General features: G+C 48.2%; 1 protein-coding gene across 1 annotated transcript in view; it reads right to left on the bottom strand.

The window, feature by feature from the left end:
• LOC144829455 (transmembrane 9 superfamily member 2-like) overlaps positions 1–27,048 on the bottom strand; it is a 1,692,131-nt gene that overhangs the window by 610,218 nt on the left and 1,054,865 nt on the right. Inside the window, exon 11 of the mRNA XM_078688619.1 lies at positions 17,735–17,854. Within this exon, the coding sequence (XP_078544745.1) occupies positions 17,735–17,854 (120 nt within the window). The remainder of the gene's footprint in view (positions 1–17,734; positions 17,855–27,048) is intronic.

Below are 27,048 nucleotides of genomic sequence, written 5' to 3'. Positions count from 1 at the left end.
TAACAAGACTACCCTGAACTCTTTATGAGTCAGGGAGCTAAGCACACAACAAAACTCTTAAGAAAATACTTTAAGTCGCACAATTTACACAAATGCCCGAGGGGCAGGAAAAACCATATACTACAAAAGTGGAATGCGAAATTACTAGCAGGTAAGTACTACTCTCATAGGCTTTGGGATCGCTAGGACTGGACTACTGAACCTTTAGATTGCTAGCAGGAGACCTAGGGACGTCGTGTGCAGAGTGGGAACTCTCACGCGTAATGCGGAACAAAGTCTATGGATCCTAGTAAATGCAAAGTTAGTGTTTTCGGGCGAACCCGACTAGGTAGGTCAAAAACGAAAGTGGATCTAGACACTTAGAGAGTGGGCCTACGCTGGAGCACCGGAGTACTCGGTTTACCTAGCCCAGGGGTTGCGGCTGCATAGGGTTCAAGTGTCGTCGGGTTTCTTCGTTGATGAACCAGGAGCCTGAAGAAAGGAGTTGCTGGCAGGCGACCGGTGAAGAAGTTCGTGAGGATCCAAGCCTGGATCAGGGAAGAGGAAGACCTGAAAGCAGAGGGGACCAAGTTCTGAATCACTAGCCAGTGATTAAGTGGGCACCAGGATGGCACCGGGCGAAGTCACCGCAGTCAGGTGAGTGGGCGCTGCTGGGTTCTGCAGTCTCTCGGACCAGGAGGCGTTGTCGGCGACCAGGATGGAGGTGCGAGCTGTCCCACGAAGGTTCTTGCTGTCGACGTCGCTGGACCCAGGATTGGGCAACAAGTCTTGGCAAATGCAAGGCCCACGCGGTGGACCTAAAATGGCGTCTTGAGTGGACCAGGAGGGTCCAGGGTGCTCCTCTGTTGGAGGGGAGCAAGGGCTAGTCTGGAGCAACCAGACCAGCAGTAGTTGTCGTCGTGGAGCGTCGTGAAGGGGCCACTAACCAACGGGCAAGGGACCTGGACAACGCGGTGAGCAGCTAAGAGCAGAAGGGCCCCACGCCGATCTCGTGGATGCAGGGGGGCTGAACTTCGGTGCTGGAGCTGCTCAGGGTCGGGGCTTCTCTTACCCCAAAGCACTCAGTCGAGGGTCACTCGGGTGTCGTGCTGGACAAGCGTCGTGCAGTTCTGAAGATGGCCGGTCCCTCGAGGTCTCGTCACACCCACGGATCACAGCTGGGCTGATGATGCAGGTTGAGGTCAGAGGTGCCAGGGAAGCCGGTTCTCGTCGTGCTGGAGCAGTCTTGATCCGAAGGAGAGACTGGCAACAAACCGCGATGCTTGGTTGGTGCCTGCTGCTGCAGGGTGACTACTCCTTAGTCACAAGGGAGAAATCTTGAGAAGAGTCTTGAGTTCCTTCTTGCAGAAAGTAGTTTCAGGATTCAAAGATGATCTGATTTGGAAGGGGGCCAGTTCCTACATTTATCCTGAAAAAGGGGGCTGGCACGCGACTAAGTCCTGCCCTATGGGTGGGACTAGGAGGGGGGTGGTTACACCCCTCTCCTTTGGCGGGCTTTCCCCAGGCCAGGGGCTGGAGTGCCCCTGGAACTGGTTTCAGCCGGCCTATGCACAGTGAGCACCGGGGTGCCACTTGCAGTCACCTTCCTCTAAAGCCCTGCCTACCTAGGATACACAAAATCCTGTCTGGGACGGTGCTGGCACCGCCCCTGACAGGCAACCCTTTGTCCTTGCCTCCTGCTCTGGGAGGACTCCCAGCAGCAGGAGGGCAGACTTGTGTCTCGGTGGCAGCATCCATTTTGTGGAGCTGAGGCTATGTCTGACTTTAACCGGGGTTACAGGTTACATACATGTCGTGTCCCTCTAGAAGGGTGGAATGCTAACCCCGTCGCCAGAATTGGCGAGGGGTTAGTATTCCAATTCGTATGACACCTTACTCGACATGTTTTGATAAAGCGATACCAGAGTTGGCATATAACCGCGAGGATTATAATGCACTTAAGAGTATATGGTATGCGATATCATGGAAACGGCTAAGGGATGGATCCCGAAAGCCGCAGACAGGCTCAGCTCATGCCAGAGCACTATCTCACACGATTCCAAGCACTCTGCCTTCAGGATTGTCAAGGCCTGCCATAGGAGTGACTGATAGGAGATCTGTGTGTCCATTTAGGTTTAGATATAGGAATACTACATCTACAGCAGAGGGTGGGTACACCACTCTGCCCCAGCTGTCAAGCAGCCAGTTGTGTCTGATTTAGTTAGTCAGCCCAGGGGTGGCATAATGCATGCTGCAGCCCCTGGGAGACTTCTGGGTGCACCTCAGCCCTGGGTACAGGGACTTGAGGGCCCAGTGCCAATTCAGTACCTGGGTACAATTTGGATTAAAGAGAACAGCTAGGCTGTGGGTCTGATTAGCAGGCCCACAGCCAGGGAAAGTCGTAAACCAGTGAAGCAAAAAAGCAAAAATCTGGGTGATCATAGGATTGCAGACCCTACTCTCCTACACCCCCCCCCCTGTTGTTCTGATGTTCTTGTTTTAGTACTGCCAATATTTCTATAAAACTTTATGCCTCACTGATTTCGAAGATCTATTGAACCTGAATATGTGTTATAAGGTCTTTCCTTGTCTTTCTCCTGTCCACCCTGTCTTCCTTCCTTGTCCAGTCTGGGAACACTTAGAAAGTTCATTGATGTCACAGAATGTGGTGTGACTGATGTGTGACAGTTGACTCCTGGCTGAGCTCAAGGAAACAGCACCTGGTGGGGCCTTCTTACCATCTAACATCTTGATCTACCTACTACCCTGACCTACTTACCTACCACCTCTGTACTTCAACAAAGATACTCACTTGGAACAACTACCTGGACTCCTGTGAGATATTTACTTTCAACATTTTGGCGACGATCTGGTCTTCCCTGCGTGAGTTAGAATTTTTGGGATTTACTCTTCAAAGAAATTCTTCTACTTCTTCTATGAAACCTTCAATACACCAACCAAGGATCCTACAATACTGCAACTTCATTCTAGAAACCAAGCATGTTACATTTACACATTCTTCTGGCAGGCCCAGCCCCACCTGTGACTAGAAAACACCTGTCAGCGTCAACTTGGGCATGTCAAATTCACTCTAGCTTGGTGAGTTATACCCTGTTCGTGTTTTTCTGCTGTGTCCTTCACCACCATGACTGCCTGCAGCTCAAGTACTGGCCGGTGTGTGTGTGACCTTGTGTGTTAAAAAGGCTAGTTGAATGCTGTGATATTTAGTTTTCTTATCAGAGGAGTTGGCGCAGATGAACATTTTTTTAAAAGAGGAGCCACACCCCTGTGTGCTCAGTGCTGTTTTCTATTTGATGATTGTGTGCATTATATTTCATTTATGCCAAGAAGTGATGGCTCCTCCACTTTGACAGTTTAACTGTTGCCTTCATTGCCGGAGCACAGCGTGCGCAGTCCTCCCTGCACCTTTTCTTCCATCATGTTTCTGCCGACCTCTCCTGTGACGTGCTTTTCTCCTTCCGCATCAGTAACGCTGCGCGGCAACATTTGGTGTTTTTTATCTTGCCGATAGCCATCCGGTACGGCGTCGAGAAACGTGCCACCATTTTGTGGTTGGCATCATCGACGCGCGGTTGGCAAATTGACGCGCGTCGATGTGTCACTATCTCAAAGTCACGCATTGTACTTAAGTTGATGTCTTTCTTACAAAATATTTTTTTTAAAACATTCGAGTCCAGTACAGTTTTGGAAGGAATAGGACTGTTCCTCATATTCCAAGGAAACCCACCGTCACTTGACCATACTTTTGTTCAAGGATGAAGCTGATTTCACCAACCAGAGTACAATAGTTGAAAATATGCATTTATTAATGTAGATTTCATAAAGTTTTACATGGGATTTGTATCTCATATAAAATTATATTAATCAATTTCAAAGTCGCAAATCATTTCTGAGAGTCAAGACAGAAAATGTGGGGGGAAAAAATCATATTTCTTTGGTACCAACACTTTAGTCCTATCTGTAGGTGTCAGAAAAGTCTGGGCTTTAGAAATTCATCAGTTTGAATGTTTTTTTGTTGTGGAATGTTAGCACCATTGATAGATTGCCATGTTTTGTGAACCAGAGTAAGGCCATTGTCATGTTTGGAGAGATCCGGATTGGGTCATCGAACGATCCCTGCATTTGAATCCATTACTTGTCCAACTCTGCCTGTAAGGGCCGCTTTCTTAAGAGGGAAAATGTATTAGAGAAATGGCAGAGGACCTCATCCCTGGAAGAGATTTGAACAGGCATAGCGAAATGGGCTTTTTTTCCAGTAGCCTTTGCACTAACAGTTTGAGTCTTATTCGCCTTTCTTGTGATAAGTATGCTTTGTTTCGGACTGCCTCCAGAACTGCTATGAGAAATGTTATCCTGGTTGAAATATTTGTCGATAATTTTTGATGATTGATAATAAGACCTTGCCCTCTGAGCAGTGCTAGACATGCTCTTGTTGCTTTTGATGCTTGATGACCAGTTAGTGCCTTTATTGTCCAGTCCTCTAGGTATGGCAATACCTGGAAGCCCTTCTGTTTTAAGTGAGCTGGAAAAACGCTGATATTCTCAATATTTTTATGACTGATAACCTCCTCTATATGTGTACAAACCTCTTCCTTTGCCCCTCGGAAAGGAACTTTTCTTTTCTGCAGTGTAACTAAGGACTGTGCCGTATCTGCCTTGATTGCTTCTAAAGCGTAATCTATATGTTTTCCAAACAATGCCTCTCTATCATATGGTATGTCTAAGATCTTGCTCTGAACTTCAAGCCTGAAGATGTGGCCTTCAACCATCCTAGCCGTTCCAGGACAGCCGCTCACAAGAACGGACTATAAAACTCGTCGATGCGATATCCATAACACAGTCTATCATCTTTGAACAGGTTATTTCACTGTTTTTAAGGATTTTCTTTGAGTCTCCTTTTACATTGTCAGGCAAGAGATCTTTGAATGCAGCAATATCTGGCCACATTTGCATGTCATACTGGCCTAGTATGTCTAGTGAATTGGTAGCACAAACAGTAATTGCTAACAAAGATGAGAAAGTTTTACCAATGTTGTGTTAGCAACTTCCTTCTCTATTGAAGGATTTTTGTAATGGCGCTAGCCAATTGTGTCAATGCAGAATGTGGTTTTGGATGACCAAAAAGGCATGCAGGTGAGTTTTCAGTTGCCTTGCATTTTTTGTCTAGTCTTGGCAAAACAGCAAAGACTGTTGCAGGGTTCTTCATTATCTTGATCCCTTCTTCCCAAATAAAATCCACTAGTTTGATTGTTCTAACAGATTTTTTAGAAGGCTCTTTAAAATCATATAAACAGTTTGACTGTTTAGTAATCATTGGTAACTGAAACCTTTTGGCTGCTCTTTCCATGAGATTATGGAAGCCTCCGGTGTCATCAGGTGGAGAGTCCACCGGTTGTGGTGCAGGTGGACATGCTGCTGGAATCAAATAATTGTATCATTCACTTGGAGTAGACTCGTTGTTGGGGATTTCCCCTTCCTCTCTGTTTTCTTCGAGGAGGCACTGATATATTTGAAGATGGACTCCTCTTAGGTTTCAGAGGAGCTACAAGACACATTTCTCGAAGTGGGAGTTTGAGATTGACCCATAGACTCTGATGGCGATACTGCCTTTGTAGGTTCTAGAAATCTTTCATAGTAGTCTTGCAACATGCCCTGGAGGTCTTGAACTAAAGCTATTGGAACTTGAACCATGCCCCTGTACTGGAGGGTGACTAGACTGTTGGAACTCTTGCATATATTCTGCAGGCTTTCCTACATATTGCTGTGGGTTTGAGAAATAAAAATCATCATAATATTCTTCAACCTCCTCTTCTTGGTATTTGACATTCAGCTCTTAAGGACTATGCTCCAAACAAACCTCATGGTCCAAATCTTCTTCATAAAGCAAGTGACTTGGCGGGAAAAGAGAGACCTTGCTTGGAGATGTATTTTCCAGTCACAAAAATTCTGCTTGTGTTTTTTTTCCCCTCGTCGACAGTACCGTTGAGGGCTTCATTATTATCTTTGTCGGCAGCAGAGATCTCTTTTCCACCTATGAAAGCATTGTCTATGAATTTTTAGTCTGAGGTTTCACCGTCGAAGACTGTGTCTTCGTCGACAGTCCTTTCATTGATAGTGTTTGTTAGATGGTGTCCTCGTTGTTGTTGCCATCATAGACAGAGTCGGCATCATCATAGTCGCAGTCGACGATGTCATCTTCATTAATGAACAAGTTACTTACCTTCGATAACGCATTATTGGGTAGCGACAAGATCTAGCCGCTGATGCCTTACCTTTGAATTTCCCAGGCTTAAGATTGGATCTGGAAGATTTTGTGTGAGCAGTACCCTTGCGCACTGGTCGGTGGTGTCGATCGGCTCGGTACGGCGTTGTCCACTCCACCTATATAGGAACCACCTCAGCGCACTGACGTGCGTTATTTTACACGCCTTTCCACGCCAGCAGCACGGAGCCATGAAGTGCACTGACATTGGTGTGTCCAAACTAGGGCCCTGAAAGGTCTCAGCCCTGACCCTAGAAACCTGTCTGCAGAGTGAACCGGATAGATGGGTTGGTAAGGTATCTGCGGCTAGATCTTGTCTCTACCAGATAATGCATTACCAAAGATAAGTAACTGATAGAGACGTCTAGCTGCAGATTCCTCACCTTTGAATAGATACCGGAGAAATACCATCTCCGGTGGTGGGCAGCGGACAAATTTAAAACAAAAAAGTCCTGCAGGAGACATGTGGAGGGACATTCACGTTGCTGCTTGGCAGATGTACAGGATTGGGACGTCATACGCTAGCACAGTGGTAGCAGTTTTAGCCCTGGTGGAATGAGCCCTTAATCCCTCACGGGGCTGCTTCGTGGCCACTGCGTAGCAGATTTTAACACGGAGAATGACCCAGTGTAAAATGGTCTATTTCTGACCACTCGACCGTTCTTCGCTCCAATAATTCCCATGATGAGTTGGTTGTCCATCTGGAACTCTCGTGTGGGTCAAGGCAGACTGACAATGCTCTTTTTGGGTCCTTCTTTGGAAGGATGAGGAGGAGAGTAGAACGCGGGCAAGGTGACACATTGGCTCCCATGGAATGGTGCTACCACTTTCGTCAGGAAAGAGGCCTTAATGCGAAACACAAATTTGTCTACAAAAAAAGACATAAATGGAGGCTTGGAGATGAAGCCTGCAGATCTCTCACCCTTCGGGCAGATGTTACTGCCACTAGAAAGGCTGTCTGGATGGTGAGAAGGCGGAGGGGGCGATAATGAAGATGCTTGAAAGGAGCACACATTGAGAAACTGAGAACCAAATTAAGGTTCCACTGAAGCATAATGAAAGGAGAGGAAGGAAACATACTTACAAGACCTTTAAGAAACCGATTCACAATAGGGGACTTAAACAAAGAGGGCTGCTCAGTCAGCTGAAAGAAGACAGAAGAAGCAGAAAGGTAACTCTTTAGAGTGCCGGGAGCAGAGCCCTACTGGGCAAGGGTAAGAATAAAAAAGAAGAGATCAAAAAGAGAACCAGAATGAGTGTCAATAGACTTTTCAGTACAATATAAACAAATGTATCCACCAGAAGCCGAATCCATCTTGGTGGAGGTACACCTGGATGCCAGAACAAAATTACAGACTTCAGGAGACAGATCAAAAACTGTCAACTGTTGCTGCTCAATCTCCACGCAAAAAGGTGTAGAGCTGACCGGTTCAGGTTGAGGACCCTCCCCTGCAACAGAAGATCTTCCTGAAGGGGCAGCCTGATCCAAAGATCAATGCTCATGATGAGAAGCTCAGAATACCAGACTCTTCATGCCCAGTCCGGAGCCACAAGGATGACTTGGGCCTGGTTGCTCCTGATCTTCTTGAGAACTCTGGGCAGAGGTGTTATGGGCATAAGGCATACAGGAGACCTGAGCTCCACTCGAGACAAAAAACGTCTCCGAGCGAGAGCTGCGTGGAAACTTCAGCGCGTAAAACTGCTGACATTGCATGTTCTCGGCAGAGGCGAACAAATCTAACCAAGGCTCTCCACAATACTGAAAGAGAACTTGCGTCATCTCCAGATAGAGATGTCATTTGTGATCCGCTAGGCATCAACAGCTGAGTTTCTCCGCTCTGGCGTTTAGAGAACCTGCCAGGTGTTGAACCACCAGGGATATGCCCTACTGCTCCAGCCATTTCCAGAGACGCAAGGCCTCTTGACAAAGGGTTCATGACCCCACCCAGCCCTGTTTGCTGCAGTACCACATGGGGTGGTGTTGTCTAAACACTTGTACCAGCCTTGCCTTGATAGAGGGTAGAAAGGCTTTTAATGCCAGTCGGATCACTCGGAGCTCCAGCATGTTTATGTGGAGTCTAGATTCTGCCAGAGACCAGAGTCCTCTGCTCTCCACCTCTCCCATATGGACGCCCCATCCCAGGAGTGAAGCATCTGTCACTACTGTGCGATCTGGTTGGGGAAGGGAAAGAGTTCTGCCTCTTCATTAACCACCACTGCAGGTCGTTTTCAGTTCTCTCCGGGATCTGGACTATGTCGGAGAGATTCCCTGGTGCTGCTCCAACTGAAACTTCAGGTCCCACTGCAGAGCGCGCTTATGGCAACTGGCATGGGTCACTAGTAGAATGCAGGAGTCCATGAGGCCCAGCAGCTTCACTCATTCTCACCGAAATCCAGGACAGAGGCTGAAACATCGGTATCATAGCCTGAATATCCTGCACTCAACATTCAGGAGGATACGCCTGAAACTGCACTGTATCCAGAACAGCTCCGATGAAAGGGAGCATCTGAAAGGGAGTCAGGTGTAACTTCTGCACATTGAAAGTGAATCGCAGGGAATGCAGGAGGTTTGTTGTAGTCTGGAGGTTGGGAGATGACAGCCTGGGGCGATCCCACCTTCAGCAGCCAGTCGTCGGGATACGGAAAGACTGACAGCCCTGATTTGCGCCCATCACCTTAGTGAACAACCGAGGGGCACTGGAAAAGGCCAAAGGGGTACATGATGAATTGAAAGTGCTTGTGGCCTACCATGAACCACAGGTAACACTGATGGCAGGCAGGGCAGGAATATGAAAATAGTCCAATGCTACCATCCAGTCTCCAGAAACAAATGCAGACTAAGCCTGAGCTAAAGTGAGCATCTTGAACTTCTCCTTCTTGAGGAAGAGGTTAAGGTTTCTCAGATTTAAGATAGGCTGAAGCCCTTTGTTTGTTTGGGAATCAGAAAGTAGCTGGAATAGCAACCACTGCCTAGTTCGGACACCGCAACCCTTTCTAGGACTCCCTTTGCCAAAAGACCCATGGCTTCTTAATGGAACAAGGACAAATGATCCTCTTTCAGCCAGTCATGAGTTGGAGGCAAAGGAGGAGAGGAGAATTTGAAGGGAAAGAAGTAGCTTCTTTGAATGATGGGTAAGACCCACCAGTCCACTGTTACGGACTGCCAGTGATCGAGTGAATCTGCCACCAACTGGACACCCATGATCTTGTAGCACAAGTTACTTACCTTCGGTAATGATATCTCTGTAAGAAACAGTAGTTAGTGTTAGATTCCTTACCTTAGAATATCCCCAGGCGTCAGACTGGATCCGGAAAGTTTTGCGTAGTAGTACCCCTGCGCGTCGGTAGGCGTCGTCTGCGGCTCTGTGTCCGTCGTCGTGATCGCCGGGATGACGTCATCGGAGTACATCGACGACGCCCTCACATGCTGACATCAGTTCTTGTACATAGCTTTCCGCGCCAGGAACGCAGAGTCATGCCAGAGACCGACACTGGAAATACCTTAACCATAGATATCGGTTCGCAGAACGAGGAGGATGGGTGGGGCGGTAAGGAATCTAACACGAACTACTGTTTCTTACAGATATATCATTACCGAAGGCAAGTAACTTGTGCATCTGAAAGAAACAGGTTAGTGTTAGATTCCTTACCTTAGAATAGATACCCCAGCAATACTAACCCCGGTGGTGGGTCTGCGAGCCAGATCACACCAGAAAGTCCTGGAGAACGGAACGGCCGAAAAAGTCATCTCTCCGGACTTGGTTGTCCAGGCAGTAGTGTCTTGCAAACGTGTGCAGCGAGGCCCACGTAGCTGCCTTACAGTTGTCATGCAAGGGGACTCAACGGCCCAGGGCAGAAGTAGCCGTCATGGCCCGAGTGGAATGGGCACTCAGCCCAACAGGAGGCTCCTTTTTAGCCAAAGAGTAACAGACCTTGATGCATAACATGACCCACCGAGAGATGGTCTGTTTGTGCATCGCCCGTCCTTTCTTCGCACCCTTGTAACCAACAAAGAGCTGATCGTCCACCCGGAACTGGCGTGTGCGGTCTAGATAGAAGGAGAGCGCACGTTTTGGGTCCAGACGGTGGAGCCTCTCTTCCTCTTTCGAGGGATGCGGAGGTGGAAAGAAGGTGGGCAAAGTGATGGACTGCCCGATATGGAAGGCTGTCCCCACCTTGGGCAGGAAAGAAGGACGAGTCCTTAAGACAACTTTGTCCGGATGGACAGAGAGGAAAGTAGGCTTAGAAGATAGAGCCTGGAGCACACTCACTCTCCTGGCAGAGGTGATGGCAACCAGGAATGCAGTCTTAAGAGTCAGAAGAAGAAGAGGCATTTGTAAAGTGGCTCGAAAGAAGCGCACATCAAATAGGTAAGAACAAGGTTCAAGTCCCACTGAGGCATCACGAAAGTAACAGGAGGAAACATGTGAGTGATGCCTTTCAAGAATCTATTTACAACAGGGGACTTGAAACGAGAAGGCTGATCAGGAAGCCTTAAGAAGGCTGAAATGGCAGAGAGGTAGCCCTTGATAGTGCCCAGAGCAGAGCCCTGCTGGGCAAGAGAAAGAAGAAAGAGGAGAACCTCTGAAAGGGGGGCAGAGTGGATCCATAGCCTTTGCTGTGCACCATGTCACAAATTCGTTCTACCTGCAGGTGTATACCGATTTTGTGGAGGGACGCCTGGTTGCCAGAATCACATCACAGACTTCAGGAGGCAAGTCAAATGGCCTCAACTGTCGCCGCTCAATCTGCATGCATGTCGGTGGCGACTGGACAGGTTCGGGTGGAAGACCGTCCCCTGCTGCTGCGACAGAAGGTCCTCCTGAAGAGACAGACGAATTAGGGGATCGACTGACATGCTGAGTAGCTCGGGATACCAGTATCTTCGTGCCCAGTCCGGAGCCACAAGGATGACTTGGGCCCGGTCGCGCCTGATCGTCTTCAGCACTCTGGGCAGAAGTGGTATAGGCGGAAAGTCGTACAACAGACCGCAGCTCCACTCGCGACGAAAAGCATCTCAGAGCAAGTGCCGCCTTGGAAATTCCAACACGCAGAACTGATGACATTGTGCGTTCTCTTCGGGGGCGAATAGATTTAACCAAGGCTCTCCCCATTGCTGAAAGAGGCCTTGCGCCACGTCCCAGTGCAGACGCCATTCGTGATCCATCAGCGGTACAAAAGGGGGTGGTGATGGACGGAGCATCTGAACCAATCAAACACTCACACCCAGTCAAAAGATCTGGGTTTGATCCATCACCGTTCTTTAGCCCACATTCGTGATCCATCATGCACCGAGTTAGTCAGTCTTGGCGTTCAGGGAACCTGCCAGGTGTTGAACCACCAGGGTGACTCCCTGGTGTTCCAGCCATTGCCAGAGGCGCAGAGCCTCCTGACAAAGGGTCCACAACCCCACCCGCACCTGTTTGTTGTAATACCACATGGTGGTGGTGTTGTTCGTGAACACCTGCACTACATTGCCCCAGACAGAGGGGAGGAATGCTTTCAGTGCAAGCCGGATCGCCCGCAGCTCCAGAAGTTTGATATGGAGCCGGGACTCCCATGTGCCCCCCCCCCCCAGCCCAGGAGGGACGCATCTGTCACTACTATGTGCTCCGGTTGGGGAAGGGAGAGGGATCTGCCGCTGACCCAATCGCGGTTCATGAGCCACCACTGCCCTCCGAGATCAAAACATGATCGGACAGGTTGCCCTGATGCTGGGCCCACTGAAACTTCAGGTCCCACTGCAGAGCCCGCATCCGCCACCTAGCGTGATGCACCAGAAGGATGCAGGAGGCCATCAGCCCCAGAAGCCGCAGAGTCAACCTGACCGAGACTCAAGAAAAAGGCTGAAAAGATCAGAATCAGAGCCTGAATATCCTAAACCCGCTGTTCGGGAGGACAAATCCAAACTGCGCCGAGTCCAGAACCGCTCCGATGAAGAGGAGCTTCTGAGAGGGCCACAGTTGTGTGACTTCGGCACATTGATGGAGAACCCCAGCAGGTGCAGAAGGTCGGCCGTAGTCTGGAGGTGGCCGACGACTGCCTGGGGCGAGCCCGCCTTCAACAACCAGTCGTCGAGATAGGGGAAGACTGACACCCCTGCTCTGCGCAGATGAGCTGCGACCACCGCCATCACTTTCGTGAACACCCGAGGGGCGCTGGTAAGGCCAAAGGGAAGCACGGTAACTGAAAGTGCTCGTGGCCTACCATGAACCGCAGGTAACGCCGATGGGCCGGCAGGACGGGGATATGGAAATATGCGTCCTGCAAGTCCAACGCTACCATCCAGTCTCTAGGGTCCAGGGTAGGCAGGACCTGAGCTAAAGTCACCATCTTGAACTTCTCCTTCCGGAGGAAGTCGTTGACGCTCCGGAGGTCCAAGATTGGGCGTATCCTTCCTTTGCCCTTCTTGGGTAACAGAAAGTAGTGGGTGTAGCAACCACGTCCTACTTCTGGCCCAGGAACGCGCTCGATGGCCCCCTTGGCCAAGAGGGTCATAACTTCCTCCTGCAGAAGTTGCAAGTGATCCCCCGACATGCGGTGGCAATGCAGTGGCATGGCTGGAGGGGTCGCCTCGAAGGGGAGGGAGTAGCCCCTTCGGATGATTTGCAGCACCCACCTGCCCAATACGCCAGTGGAGCAGGTGATGGCGAACCCTGCCCCCCACTGGCTTTGAATGGGCCTGAAAGCTCAGATAGGAGGGCTTGGAGGCAGATGCTGCGGGGCGTATGTGTACTGACCTTGCCGTTGTCCCCCGGCACCGCCACGGCGGTTACCACGTCCGCGTTGAGGTTGGTTCTGCGGCCTGTGGCCAGCTGGATGTGTGGGGGCACTCCTTCCTTGGGCAAAAAGAGGAAGTTTGCTGGTGTTGGCCGAGGCCCAAGGACTTGGCCATAGCCCTGGAGTCCTTGAAATGCCCCAGCGCACTGTCCGCTTTGTCGCCAAAGAGGCGACGGCCATCAAAAGGCATGTTCATAATGGTGGCCTAGACATCCCCCGAAAAGTTGGCGGACCTCAGCCAGGTGTGGCGGCGAACCGCCACCGTCGTTGCAATCGCCCTACCCAGTGAGTCTGTGGTATCAAGTCCACACCGTATGGAATAGCGTGCTGCATCCTGCCCTTCCGCTAGGGCTTGGGTAAGCTTTGCCTGGACCTCCTCCCGATCCGGAGGAGCAGTCGGGTATGCGGTCTGGGATGTAGAGACCAGGATAACCAGACTCTCAAGGGTGGGGTGGGTGGACAGAAAGCAGGGGTCGCCCGGAGCCGGGCGTGGCGTCAGGCCACGTTCTGATCTACAGGAAGACCCGTAGAAGGCTTGGACCAGGTGCCCATCAGAACATCGGAGATGGCTTCGTTAAACGGCCGGAGAGGCTCAGAGGAGCTTGTCTGCGGTTTGAGCACCTCAGTGAGGAGGTTAGTCCTCACGTCCGCGACAGGGAGTTCAAGAGCCAAGGCCTTGGCAGCCCTAGTCAACACCACGCTGTAAGCAGCCCCCTCCTCTGTAGTTACGGATGGAGGGGAGACAAATCCAGTGCCGGGCAAAGTGTCCAGACCACTGGCCTCCCCCAGCTCGTCTGCCCAGTCGTGGCTTGACTGGCACTGCAGTGCCAGATGGTCCTCAGACCCCTCCTAGTCCTCCTCATCATCCATCTCCTAATAGTCAGGGAAAAATGTTGGAGCCAGGTCGTCAGTGAATGGCTCACCCATTGGTGTCAAAGGCGGCGCCGGTCCGACGCCGGATCCGGACCGGGACTGGAACCAGGCACGTCGTTGTCCGGGGACGGCGTCGGGGGCGACACCCTTGGGGACGGCGCCAGCGGAGGGGTCGTAAGGCCGACTGGCGACGGCCCGGATCCAGGCCTGGATCCTGTGGAACCCAGCGGCGTCAGGACCGGAGTCGCCGACAGCCCCGGGGCCGAAGCACCCGACAGCGCCGGAGCCACCAGCCTGCAAGGGCTCCCAGACGGAACCTCGGGCCCGAAGGCCCCTCAGCAGGGCCCGACGGAGGGAAGTGCGACCTCATGGCCGTAGGAAGGCACTTATCTCCTCCGGCGTCGCGTGCAGCCCAGGGACCGGCAGGTATGGATCTGGACGCGGCGCTTGCGGCTCCGGCGGAGCCCTCGTGGGCGGTGTCGCCCAAACCCCCGGAAGAGCGATGACGCTTCTTTGACTTTTTCTTTGAGTGCCTCGACTTACCTGAGGACTTGGAGCCCGACGAGTGGTGGTGACTCGTCGAGCGGCGATGACTGCGGCTCCGCGACCAGTCCCTCGACCTCCTCCACGAACGGTGCGGGCCGACTGCCGGAGCTCGAGTCGCTTACGGGACCGCTCCTGCCTAGCCTTTGAGGTCAAGGCCCGGCAGTCGGGCACGACTTGTCATCGTGGTCTGCCCCGAGACAGTAAAGGCACCAACGGTGGGGGTCGGTCACTGACTTCAAGCGGTGACAGTCCTCACAGGGCTTAAACCAAGGCATCCTTACCGGCACCGTGAGTCGAGTCGACTCGTTAGACGATCCAAAACAGATCAAAAAGTTAGTCAAGCATGACTAGGAGTACTGCTCTTCCCGGATCTGCGCTTGCTGGCGCGGAAAAAAGAAGAACTAACGTCAGCGCGCGAGGGCGGCGTCTAAGTACTCCGACGATGTCATCCCGGCGATCACGATGCAGACAACGGACGCGGAGCCGCAGACGACGCCTATTGACACGCAGGGGTACTGCTACTCCAAACTTTACGGATCCAGTGTGACGCCTGGGGATATTCTAAGGTAAGAATTGAACACTAACCTGTTTTTTTCAGATGGGCAAGATTAGGAGGGCTTACAGGCTGCAGCTGCAGGGGGATTGGTGGATGTGGCAGACCTCTGGCTACCTGACCCACATGATTGGTATGAACCACATTCTCGCCCTCGCACAGTCTGGGAATCTTGCATGGGGTGGTGGCTGAAGTAAGATTGGAGCGGCAAAAACCCCTTCAATAGCCATGAAAGGGGCAATAGGAAGACTGGATGTTACAGAGTGGCCCAAGAACTTGCCAGTAGCCCGCAAGTCCTTAAAATGCTCCAGCCCCTTGTCTGCCTTTTGTTTGGAGAAATGGTTGCCATCAAAGGACATGTCCATGAGGGAAGCCTGAGCATTCCCTGAAAAGCAAGATGTTCTCAGCAAGGCATGGCGTCTAAGCACCACCGTCATCGAAATCACTCTGCGCAGTGAGTTGGTCGTATCCAGACCACAGCTGATTGTGAACTTCGCTGCAGCTCTCGCGTCCTTGACCGCTTGGGCGAGCACAGTCCGGGCCTCCACCGGGACCTGTGGTAGCACTTGTGCAACCGTGTGTCACACAGTGTGGGAGTAGCAGCCAGAATAAGCATGAGGTGTTCACAAATCACAACGCAAGCTTGGTGGAAGAAAACATCTTCCCCAAGCTTTCCAGCCTCTTGAATTCCCTTTCCGGGGGTGCGCCAGGGAATGCGGTATGGGACATAGAGGCTTGGACTACCAAGCTCTCAGGGGTAGGGTGTTGAGTGAGGAAGTTCCTGTCCACAAGTACACGGGGTGATGGCAGGCAATTGTTCCATTCACAGGAGCACCTGCGCTGGAATTGGATCAGGTCCCCAGTAGGACACCCATAAGTGCATCATTACAAGGAGCAAGGGTGGGGAAGAGGAAGCTCCCAGCTGTAGCACTCGTGTCAAGATGTTAGTCTTGACTGTCACCAAAGGAAACTCAAGATCCAGGACCTCAGCTGCTCTGTTCTCCACCATGGAATAAGATGCTCCCTCCTTCATAGCCATGGTAGGGGGAGAAAGCATACCAGTATCTGGGGATGTGTCCAGACCACAAGGCAGAATGGTGAGCTGAAATTGTGCTACCTCCACAACAAATTAGAAATATTTCATGTGGGAACTGCAGGAATGGTACATAAAAGTAGACGCCCAGCAGGCCCATGTTCACCATACAGTCCTGCAGATCCTAAGCCAACGGAATTTGGCAAGAGTCTTTATTTTGAACTTCTTCTTCTTCAGAAATTAATAGCTCCCTTAGATCCAAAAGTGGACTCAGCACCCATTTTTCTTGGTGACCCATAAGGACAGTGAGTAACATCTAATTTCTCACTCTGCCACTTCAAAGTACCCTTGGCTAGTAACAAACAGTTCTTTTGAGAGATAAACTGTGATGATCTACCAGCATTTGGCTGACAAGTCAAGGAATGTTGGTAGTGGTGCCCAGGAAGGGAAGGACTCAATCAAAGTGAACAACTGGAAGTTATTGGTTGGTGTACTCAAGCACCAGAGAGGTAGACATTGTTATATTTTGCCTCTGATGACAAGAAGCAGTCTAAGAAGAGTGCATTACAGAGATGTGGCAGTAGTGACCAGAGAAGAGGAAGACTGAAGCTGTTGACTTTGTCCTCGGGCATCAATCCTGCCCCTGGAGTCACAAAAATGTTTAGTTGGCTACTGGACGCAGCTAGGGCTGCCTTTGGAGACAGACAAGGCCCCATGAGAATTTTCTAAACTTTCTATGATGCTGATTAAATTAGTGAGTAGGGGTAAAAAAGCTTTGCAGTCCTTAAAGAACAAACTGCTTTCTCAACAAACAATCTTTACTGTGCATGCACAGTGACACCCTCCCCACAATGTGGTGCAAGAATGTAATAACAATTAAAAATATCATAATCACAAATACATTTTAAAAAGGAGAAAAGGGAGACGACACAATACACTGCACATAGAGCTATTCAAGTGGTGCTGGTCCGCTATGATCTATGAAAACAATATCTTTTGTTTCACAGAGGCAATCACCTACCATATCATATCGCCAAGCAGATCCTGCATCTAAGAAAACACGGTGAAGCCTTTTGGTGGTATTTATGATTTGTAGCCACTCACTTCAGGACAAAGAGTAAAAATACAATCTGCCACATTAAGTTGGGCTGCCCTGGGGGTAGCGCTATCAAGTGAAATAAGGAGTGACTTTGAAGCAGCCGCTCTGTGTTTCACAGTGTAGGCAGCAACCTGCCTGCACTTTTAAGGTGGATTAGAGATCCCCTTTAGAGATCCCCTTGCAGGCAGGTGCAGTGATTGACTGCATCCACCTGCAAGTGGATGTCTGGAAGGTCTGTGGGACACCTATACCCCAATTTAGAGGGCTGCCATCAGGGGTGGCACTCTAGTGTGCCTCCTGACAGCTTTTTTGGTTCTGCGCATGTGTCTATAATATGGTGAAGGCACAGAGGCAAAGGGATGCCCTCATTTGCATGCGGCCACGTCCCCATGCAAACGAGGTAACACCATCTGGTGATGGAACACAAGCCGGTTGCGGCCCGGGGGCACTTTACACAATATGGCCCCGGGTGGCTTTAAAAAATGCATTGTTCTGTCCATCCCCTCACATACACTGCCATAAACACATTGTTCACTTGCTATATCTTCACAGCATGCCACAAGTCATTTTAAATGGGAAACTGCTTACTTTTGTACATTCTGGCAGACACATATCCAGCAGGAGTACCCAGTAAAACCCACAATACCACAGCACACGTCATCAAGGCTCCTCGATTTGCTGGTGAGAGAAATCCAAGGCAGGCTAAAACTGAAAGCAAAACGAAGATTGGATGAACTGTCAATTCTTGGACAAAGTTTTGTTTTAATACACTTTCTCAGGCTTGTAATTTAAACCTGGGCAAACAGAAGAAATAAACCCTCACAACGCTGACATTCAAAGTTCCTAAAAAGTTAAGGGTGCAGAATCCACTGTTATGCTCTTTCACAAAACCTTAAACTGTATGTGCTCAGTAACAACTGTTTAGTCATATTTCCTTTAACATCTACACCCTAGGTCATCAACATAAGGCCGCAGAAGTTTCCAATGGATTCTAGATTTTGTTCTATTTCTTTAGACATCACCTACGTGGATAAGCATTTCTCTGCCACAATAGACCAGTCCATGTTGGCTCACCACTCACCCACACTGGGCAGTTCCAGGGAGCCCCCAGCATCTGGTTATATCCCTGCATGCGATCATTAAACCTAAATCACAAAGAAATGTAGTGTTTTTGCATTGTCCCAAATATCAAACAGGGCATGTTTTGCTTCGTCTTCCAAGATTTCAAGATTTATTTATTTAAGTGATTGGTCTTTTATAAACAAAAACCATTACACCAATGACATTTATAATAGTACTACTGCATACTTATATAAACACGTAAAATCATTAGTAGAATTTTTACAAGGTTGGTCTAAAACATACTACTATACATCAATTATTTAAAATGTTGTTTAAAATGGAGATTTGGGAGTTCTTGTCTTTATTACAGTCTATTGTGATCTCCACTGAGTTTCAGCCAATTTCCTTTAAATACACATTTAAAAGTGTCACCCCCCCTGCATACTAGAGGGATTGAGGCCCCATCAAGCCAGGTGATTACGGCTTCCCTGCACGTTCGTATGTTCATACTATTCAGTAGTACTTTTATTAGAGACTTCCGTTCTTTTAGTAACTTCGGGCATACACAAAAAATATGTTGAATCAATTCGTATTTGTATCCACAAAGTCTACAATCTCGGTTATCACTTCTATCCTTCCATGCTTGGATTAAATCTTTTGTTTCCCACATGCCAAGACGCAGCCTCAAAAATGGATGTTTTAGGGTAGGTCGAGAAGTCGGCTGATAAATATTCCAGTGGCTTCCATTTTCCATATGAGCTGATAACCGTCCAGGCGTGCAGTCTTAGCAGTAAGGTGTTCTCATCCGTTGAGTGAGACAAGAGTTTTATTGTGGTGTTAATCAATTTGTTAAAAGCCTTTTTCCCTATGCCGAGATTCCAAATGTCTTGCGCAGACAGATCCTCTATCACCTGGTTTAAATAACTACCCCAGGATTTGTGCATCCTCTTTTCTTTTTGTCTGCCTATTTCTTTCCAGCATAGTTGGTATATGGACCCGCTTTCAGAAGCACGTAACCTCCAACATAATTTAATGAAGGCGCCTTTTCTCCAAAATTCCTGATTTTGTAAGCCAAACTAGTCGCGCCTGGGCTGGCGATGCACATTGGTGGATATGAAAAACTTTTTTGTAGAATTTTGTTTGTATTTTGTTCAAGGCAGGGATGTCACAACCTTTCATTATTTCAGGGCCTTAGGTTACTGTTGGCATTAACTGTGCCTGCATGACAGTTAATCGGTTACCGTGTGATGGACAACTTAATTTATTTTTCAGAACGTTAAAACCATATATCAGGTTTTGGGATTTCGACCTCATTGAGGTGAGCTGTGATTTATAGCTCAAATTTTGTTCTATCATGAACCCAAGATATTTATAGGAGGTGACCGCTTAAACTTTTTTACCCTCTATATGCCATATGAATCTCTTGCATTTGGCATCCACCAAATGCACAACCTTTGTTTTTAGTAAATTCAGTTCTAGCTCTTGGGCTGACAAATAATTGGCTACGGCACTCATTCCTCGTTGTAAGCTGATTGGAGTTTGGCTTAATAGTACTAGGTCGTCGACGTACTGAAAGCACCTAATTTCTTCATTGGCTATCGATGGGGGATGACTATTGGTTTCCCGGACAGCATCTTTAAGATCAGATATGTACAGATTGAAAAGAGTTGGAGCTAACATGCACCCCTGTTTCAGACCATTCTGGGTGTATATTTTCTTTGTTATCCACTGGCCATCCCCTAACTTTACCGGACTCCATAACATGAATATAGTTCTCTGATGGCGTTTAATAACTTTGTTGGGATGCCCCATCTGTCCAGTTTTTCCCAATAACGTTTACGGGGCACACTGTCAAAGCTTACTTAAGGTCCACAAAACAAGCAAATAAGCAAAATTTAGCTTTTTCGGCTAGCAATGTTAGAGCTGTTAGGTTAGTTAGCGTGCCTGCTCCGGCCTGAAACCCTGTATGAGATCTTGGGATGAGGTTATGATTGTCTGACCATTTTTTCAATTGGGTTAACAAGCAGTTTGCATATAACTTTGCTTCAACATCAATTAAAGCAATCAATCTATAATTTGTCGGCTTTGTTGAGTTTCCCCCTTTAAAAATTGCCTGGATGATGCTTCCCCTCCATGATTCTGGGATTCCATTTGTAATGAACAACTCATTGAAGAGTGAAGTAAAGTAATGGGCCTAATATGAGGCATCGCCCCTAAAAAGGGCATTGGGGATTCCATTGGGGCCTGGCGTGCCCTCTAATTTTAATTTCTTTATAATTTTTATTAATTAGATTACTTCCATTAATTCACCGAGTTTTTGTGTTGTAGGGCGATATGTTTGTTATTCAAGTTGATGACACCCGGGGGAATTTCCTTTTTTCGTTCCTCGCTCCTCCTGCAATCCTTTTTTGCTGTTTGACTGACTGATGTTGATTTGGGCTTTGGTTCTTTATACATACTCATTATGTGTGCTACCCATGTATCTTCGTTTATCCCTGCATTTTGATGTCTATTTTTCCCAAGTGTCAGTGAATTTATCGGATACCAGAAGTGTTTTCCGTTCTGTTGTTTACTTGCCCGAAGAAGTTTATTCCATATTGCAACTCGGTATCTGGTTTTGGCTATTTTACAGTTTTTCTTATGTAGCTTTCTATTTTTTTTTAATGTTTCTTTTTATTTAAAATATAAACAAGTAAGGCAAAAAACATGTTATACAAAGTACCAGTTCAAACGAGGAAGGAAAAGGCAATACAACAAAATCAGCAATCGATATAAGGAAAGGGAGGGGGGACAGGGGCCGACTCAATAAACATACAATAAGGTAGTCAGAATGTGGGGTCAGGGGGAGAGTGGGACATCAGTGTTATCTACAGCAGGCGGTGTACATATGTCCCCACGATAACTATTCCAAGGTTCCCACACTCTATGCCATTTCCGGGGACGGCCCCGGGCCAAATACACAGTTTTTTCCCTGAACATACACCAGTCCATGTTTTCCTTCCATATGTCGACTGTAGGAGGCCTCTGGGACCCCCACAACTGAGGAATATCTCGCTTGGCAATCATGGCCCCCAGGGTCGCCCACTGAGTCTGGGCTACATTATAATCCGTGGGTTCCCAGACATTTAATAAGCAGCGCCTGGCCCCCGGCAAGAGAGCAACACCCGTCACTTCCTTCATTACCTCATGTACCCCGCTCCAGAAAGCAGCAACTTCATGACATTCCCAAATAATATGGAGAAATGTCCCTACCTGCCCACACCCCCACTTGCACAGACCCTCCTCAGAAAAACCCATTTGAACCAAACGGGGGCCCGTGACGTATATCCTGTGGAGGATCTTAAGTTGTACCAGTCAGAGTCGAGCTGGAATCGAGACTTCCTTGGGAGAGGAGATCGCAGACTGCCAGTCCTCGTCATCTAACTCGAGGCCGTCACGGGTCCACAAGTCCCGAAGATGCAGCAGGAGGTCCGACCTATCGTTAATTAATTTTTTGTAGACAAGGGAGATAGTACTATCAGGCACATGACCCTCCAACAATCTATCTTCAAGCGGGGACAACTCCGGAATTACCTCCCCCACTGGGAAAACTGACATCAAGGCATGGCGGACTTGGACATAGCGGAAGTACTCTGTGTCACTCAATTCAAACTCCGTCTTTAACATCTCAAACGATTTCACCTGACCCTTGACCCAGAGGTCTCCCACCTTACTAATACCAATGTTGTCCAACGTATCGAACCCCTCGGTCTTCCACAGTTTACCAATCTTATCTGAGCCGAAAAGCGGGATCACTAGAGTCAATTGGTCTTTCCATCCCATCAAACTAGTTGCGTCCTGCCACATACGTACTGCCGTCTTCGTAGGCCCCGACAAAGCCTTAACCACTGACTTTGAGTACAGGGCCCGATAGTAATTACCCCCAGGCAGCAGCCATCTATCCATAGCAAAAGCGGGGTTCAATTCAGGACCATACATACCATGATTAATGGCCCCCAATTGAGACGCCCAATAATAACGTTTGATGTCAGGGAGAGCAATACCCCTGTCATACCACGGGAGCGTCAGTTTGGCAAGTGCAATACTGAGGTTCCGTGACAATTTTAAGTGATGTTTTCGACTCGCACGAATATGGTCGAGTTTGGTATCTAAGAACCGCAAATGACGAGTTTAGTAAGTGTGCGCAGTTTCGCTGTGCTAACTTAAACCGTTCGTTTGATATGTGGGTTTTTCATCTGTACCCACGGGTTCCATCTTAGATACGGCATCCATTTTGTCTCTTGCCCTCAAGTAGCCAGCGAACGGACACTGTCCGCTTCGTCACCCTGGGACTCTCAGGATATTTGTGGAAGACACATGTACTTTGTAAATATCTTTTACGATGAGGGGGATGATACTGTAAGGCAGATGGCCCCGCTCGAGGCTCATCTTGCCGTCCGGTTTATTGTCTCAGCCGTGCATCTCATTAGGCACGTCCCTTTGATGCCTGTATCTCGTGTTTCCCGATACCTCCCCTTTCACACTCTTTTCAATCCCCCACTGTCTCCATCTTCCTCTGCACCTGTCCTTGTCCCTATTTCGATCTGTTTTACTGCCGATTAGAATTCACTAATGTTGGGAAGATGGGTTTTTACAGTTGGGAACCGCCAAATGTTTCCGCACTTATGTTCCGGACCTTATGTGTACCAAAGTGACCAAAGCGACCCCTCTGGGGGATAATTATGGGAACCAGGTTGTAAACTTTTGTGTACCATGTTGTCCTATGAGTTAATTTTGTATAAAAGGAGCGATCCACAGAACCAATTTGAAGCAGTCTCCCCAAGTTGCACGTGTTGTACTTGTCGTGACTTCTGTGTTCCCTGCAGTAATAAACCTTGAATCTTTGACGCCGAAGGAAGTGTCCCGTGTCTCTGTAATTTGTGCGCCGAAACAGGTATCCCATGAAGGTTATAGGTGTTGTTCCCTGGCACCGCTGGTACTGTTAAAAAGTCCAGTCCTTCAGTTGGCGCCCAACGTGGGGCGACTTCAGCGGTACCGGTCCGGTCCAAAGCCTGATGATCGTGAGGAACTTCGTGTGAAATCTCCGAGGGAAGGTGCACCCCGCTTCATCGATCCTGTTATCGAAATAAGTGGCCCGAAGTTTTTCCCTGCGAAGACTCCCGCCTCCTGACGGCTGCGACGGACCGATGCCCTGACTGTCGACCTGTCTTCGACGCCCGGCGTAGACCTTATGTACAAGCGAGACGATAGACGGGCCTTCCTGGTGACGCCATTGAAGTTCTGAGTTAAGTATTTGTGGGTCGCTCCCAGTCCTTAGTGGTTGTTCTAGCTTTTGAAAGCTTTGTGGTTAGCCTTTAAGGCTTTGTGGTAATAGCTCATTGAGCTTTGTAATAGCCTCCTCAGGCTTTGTGGTTAGCTCTCCGAGCTTTGTGATAGCCTTAAGGCTTTGTTGTATTGCATGGTTCCATTGCATTTGTGGTTCTTAGTATTGGTTCTTAGTATTATTTGACAGTTGCAATTGCCAAAAACCGAGGGTTTTGACTTACACGAGGTTTCATTGCTTCGGTAATCCTTGAAGTTTGATACTAGGTTAGTGTGCACGATGCCTAGCCATAGTGATTTGTTTCGTATTTTCAAATGTTGCGCAATGGATTCCCGGTTGGAGGACTCATGTCCGATACCTCCAGTTGGAACTCCGATACATGATCTTTATAGTCGACATGGGGTGGGTCCTATAATCTATAATGATTACTGGATCCGCTATACAAAGAAAGACGGTGACCTTAGATGGCCACCACACGGAACTTTTGAACTTTCGATTTTAGATAATCTTGAGGCTAAATTATTTTTAAAGAAGGCTAGGCCAGCTATGTTTGATTCCTTTCGGATATGGCGTAAAGAGGCCAAACAGAAAGAAATCAAACAACTTAAAAAGGATAAAAAGCAAGAGTTTGTTCCGATAATGCAAGCTATAAAAGAATGTAGACAAGACAAAGAAGAAAAAGATATGGAAATCGCTACTAGATTGCATCACATGAAAATAGATAAATGTTACCCAGTTTTACCGAATAATCTAGAAAAGAAAGAAGAAGATTTGAAGGAGGATTCCTTGTTATCATACTTGATGAAATCACCACCTCCTTATGTACAGGGTGCTACTGCTCCTGTAGCTCCTCCTATGGCTCCTCCTGTTGTTCCTCTTGTTGCTCCAGCGGCTGCGGGCCAGCCCGCTGTTAACCCTACGTTTGTTCCACCACCTGTCCTCGTTTCTACTGCTCCTGTACCTGTACCTTCGCAGACTGTTGTTTCTGCTACTCCGACTATCTTGTCCGTTCCTACTATGCCTTCCTTCACCTCCAGTGTTGTTGCCCCTGTTTTTCTTTCCCCTTCTGTTCGTAAGCGTGTTCCTAACTCTGTTGCTACTCTTTATTCACCTCTTTCTGGTCCGTTATTTTCGTCTGATTCATCTGAAACTCCTCAGAGACGGAGTCAGATCCCTAGTGGTAGGGAGAAAGAGACGTTAGTAACAATGGCACATAGGTGGATAAGACATCCTGCTAATTACACTCCACGTGTAGTCTTTGATACGTTTTCTCAGTTTAATGAGCCTACGCAGAGATTCGTATTTGAGGAAATGTGTAACTTTTTGAGGGAAGAATGGTACAATAATGATGTAGATGATGTACCGTCCGACATAATTGAACTTCAAAGTCACTTTTCGAACGGTATGATTATAGGAGACGATGTACGACGTGCAGTGGAACGCTTATTAGCATTCAGACCCACAGCACATTCTCGGGTGACATTAGATGATACCACTGAGAACTGGAAAGCGGTTCCTGGTCAGTATCCCATGAGAGAAGTTCCGCCACTGTGGGTGCCTGGTGATCCTAATGCGAACCCTGTGGTGCTACCGCATTTTCGAAGGGTGTGGATACATCTTCCATGGAAACGATCGGAAGTTTTGCAAGTGAAGCAATCCTTACCCGATCCGCGTAAAAATCCGGCTGTTTATTATAAGGAGTTATCACAACTAATAGAAGCTTCTATTATGAATATTGCCGACATCGACATGTTGTTTGGCAATGTTGTACCGCAACCAGTTTGGGCTAAAATTCGTCAAGCCGATCACGCAGTTGAATTAGGGGGTGATTGGGCTGCACTGCTAGCAGCTGATGCATTACAAGTCGGTGGGGCTAAACCTGAACAGTTGATCTTGGATTTGCCTCAGAGAATCATTACGCTCATGAAAACTCTCATGCCAGCGATGAAGGTGAACTGGGATAAGTTATCAGCTTGTAAGCAAAAGAAAGACGAGAGTGTCTCAGATTTCTTTACAAGGTTTGAGGAAGCGTTTGTCGACCACAGCGGCCAGGACATGGGCGCTGAGGGAGGCCAGCGGTTATTCGTTGACAAATTCGTGTCGAATTTGTTGCCTGAACTAAGCAACAAACTAAAGAATTCAGAAAGTGCGTGGGCAGTTTCAACCCCTGCGCAAATACTAGCAACGGCTCAGTATTATGAGAATAGGGAAAAGGAAGAAAGTGATCGTGTAGAAAAGAAAACTAAGGAGCTCAAAACGAAGGTTTTGTTGCAGCAAGCATACCCTCCACGATCAAACCAAAATGATGCACAACAGCAGTATCGACCACGAGCACAGCTCGATAGAACACAGCCGCGCTCTGACAACTTTGATTACAGATCTTCACTTGGGTATAATCAGTGCGCATATTGTAGGAAAGAGGGACACCTAAAATATGATTGTCTTGCTTTACGGGACCGTCTGAATGGTGTGTCAGCACGAGGAAATCGTGGCGGTGGTCCCCAACCGGCACCACGTGGTAGAGGTCGTGGTTCATCCCACAATCAGAGTGATCGTTATCAAAATCAATCGGATGCAAATAATTATTTTGACCAGCGAAATGCGGGGTCAGTTCGATCCGCACAGTATAATGTTGATGATTATTATGTAGGGCACGAGACTGTTGTAAATGACCATTACTAGGACAGCCAACAACAAAGAGAGGGAGTAGTGTCAGTTCCGGTCGATCAGAGTGGGCCTTACGTTGCAGTGGCTACATCAGGTGTAGTTGAGCCTTTTCTGTTAGACACTGGTGCGACGAAAAGTTCCATCATGCATTCAAAACTCCCTGGCGCACCTTTGTCTGGCTTAACGAATGTTTCCGTCGGATTCTCTGGCGCCCCTGTTAGTAACCCAGTCTCTAACCCTTTGCCTCTTATGATTGGACCCTGTGAGCTAACGGCTCCACTGATTCTATCTACAGGTTGTGGTGAAAATCTTTTGGGCCTGGATTTGTTGAAACGATTATATGCAACATTGTATTGTTCCCCCGAAGGAGTGGAACTTACATTGAGACGGAGAGTGATCTCTCCCATGTATTTATCGGTTGATAAATTCCCACCGGAATTGAGTTCCCTCCCTGCGTCCTTATGGGCCACAGGTCCCAATGACGTGGGCCTGTTAGACATTCCACCCTATGTGATTCAATTGAAACCAAATGCGCGATTACCGCGTTTACCTCAATATCGTATTTCTCTTGAAGGCGAACGAGCACTGTTAGCAATCGTTCATGATCTCATTGGAAAAGGTGTTGTTGAAGAAACTCGTGGAAACGTGTGTAATAGCCCTGTATTGCCAATTCTGAAACGAACTGACCCAACTAAACCTCCTGTGTATCGTTTTGTTATAGATTTGAGAGAGGTAAACAAAATAGTGGTTCCGCAATTTCCTGTGGTCCCTGACATTACGGCTTTATTAACAATGATTCCGGCATCTGCCTCCTGGTTCACAGTGATCGATTTAAAGAATGCTTTCTTTA

This window comes from Lissotriton helveticus, chromosome 4_1 (assembly GCF_964261635.1).
Source record: "Lissotriton helveticus chromosome 4_1, aLisHel1.1, whole genome shotgun sequence".
In the NCBI taxonomy this organism is placed as follows: domain Eukaryota; kingdom Metazoa; phylum Chordata; class Amphibia; order Caudata; family Salamandridae; genus Lissotriton; species Lissotriton helveticus.
The sequence above is the reverse complement of the archived record's forward strand: the minus strand, read 5'-3'. Positions and strand labels throughout refer to the sequence as shown.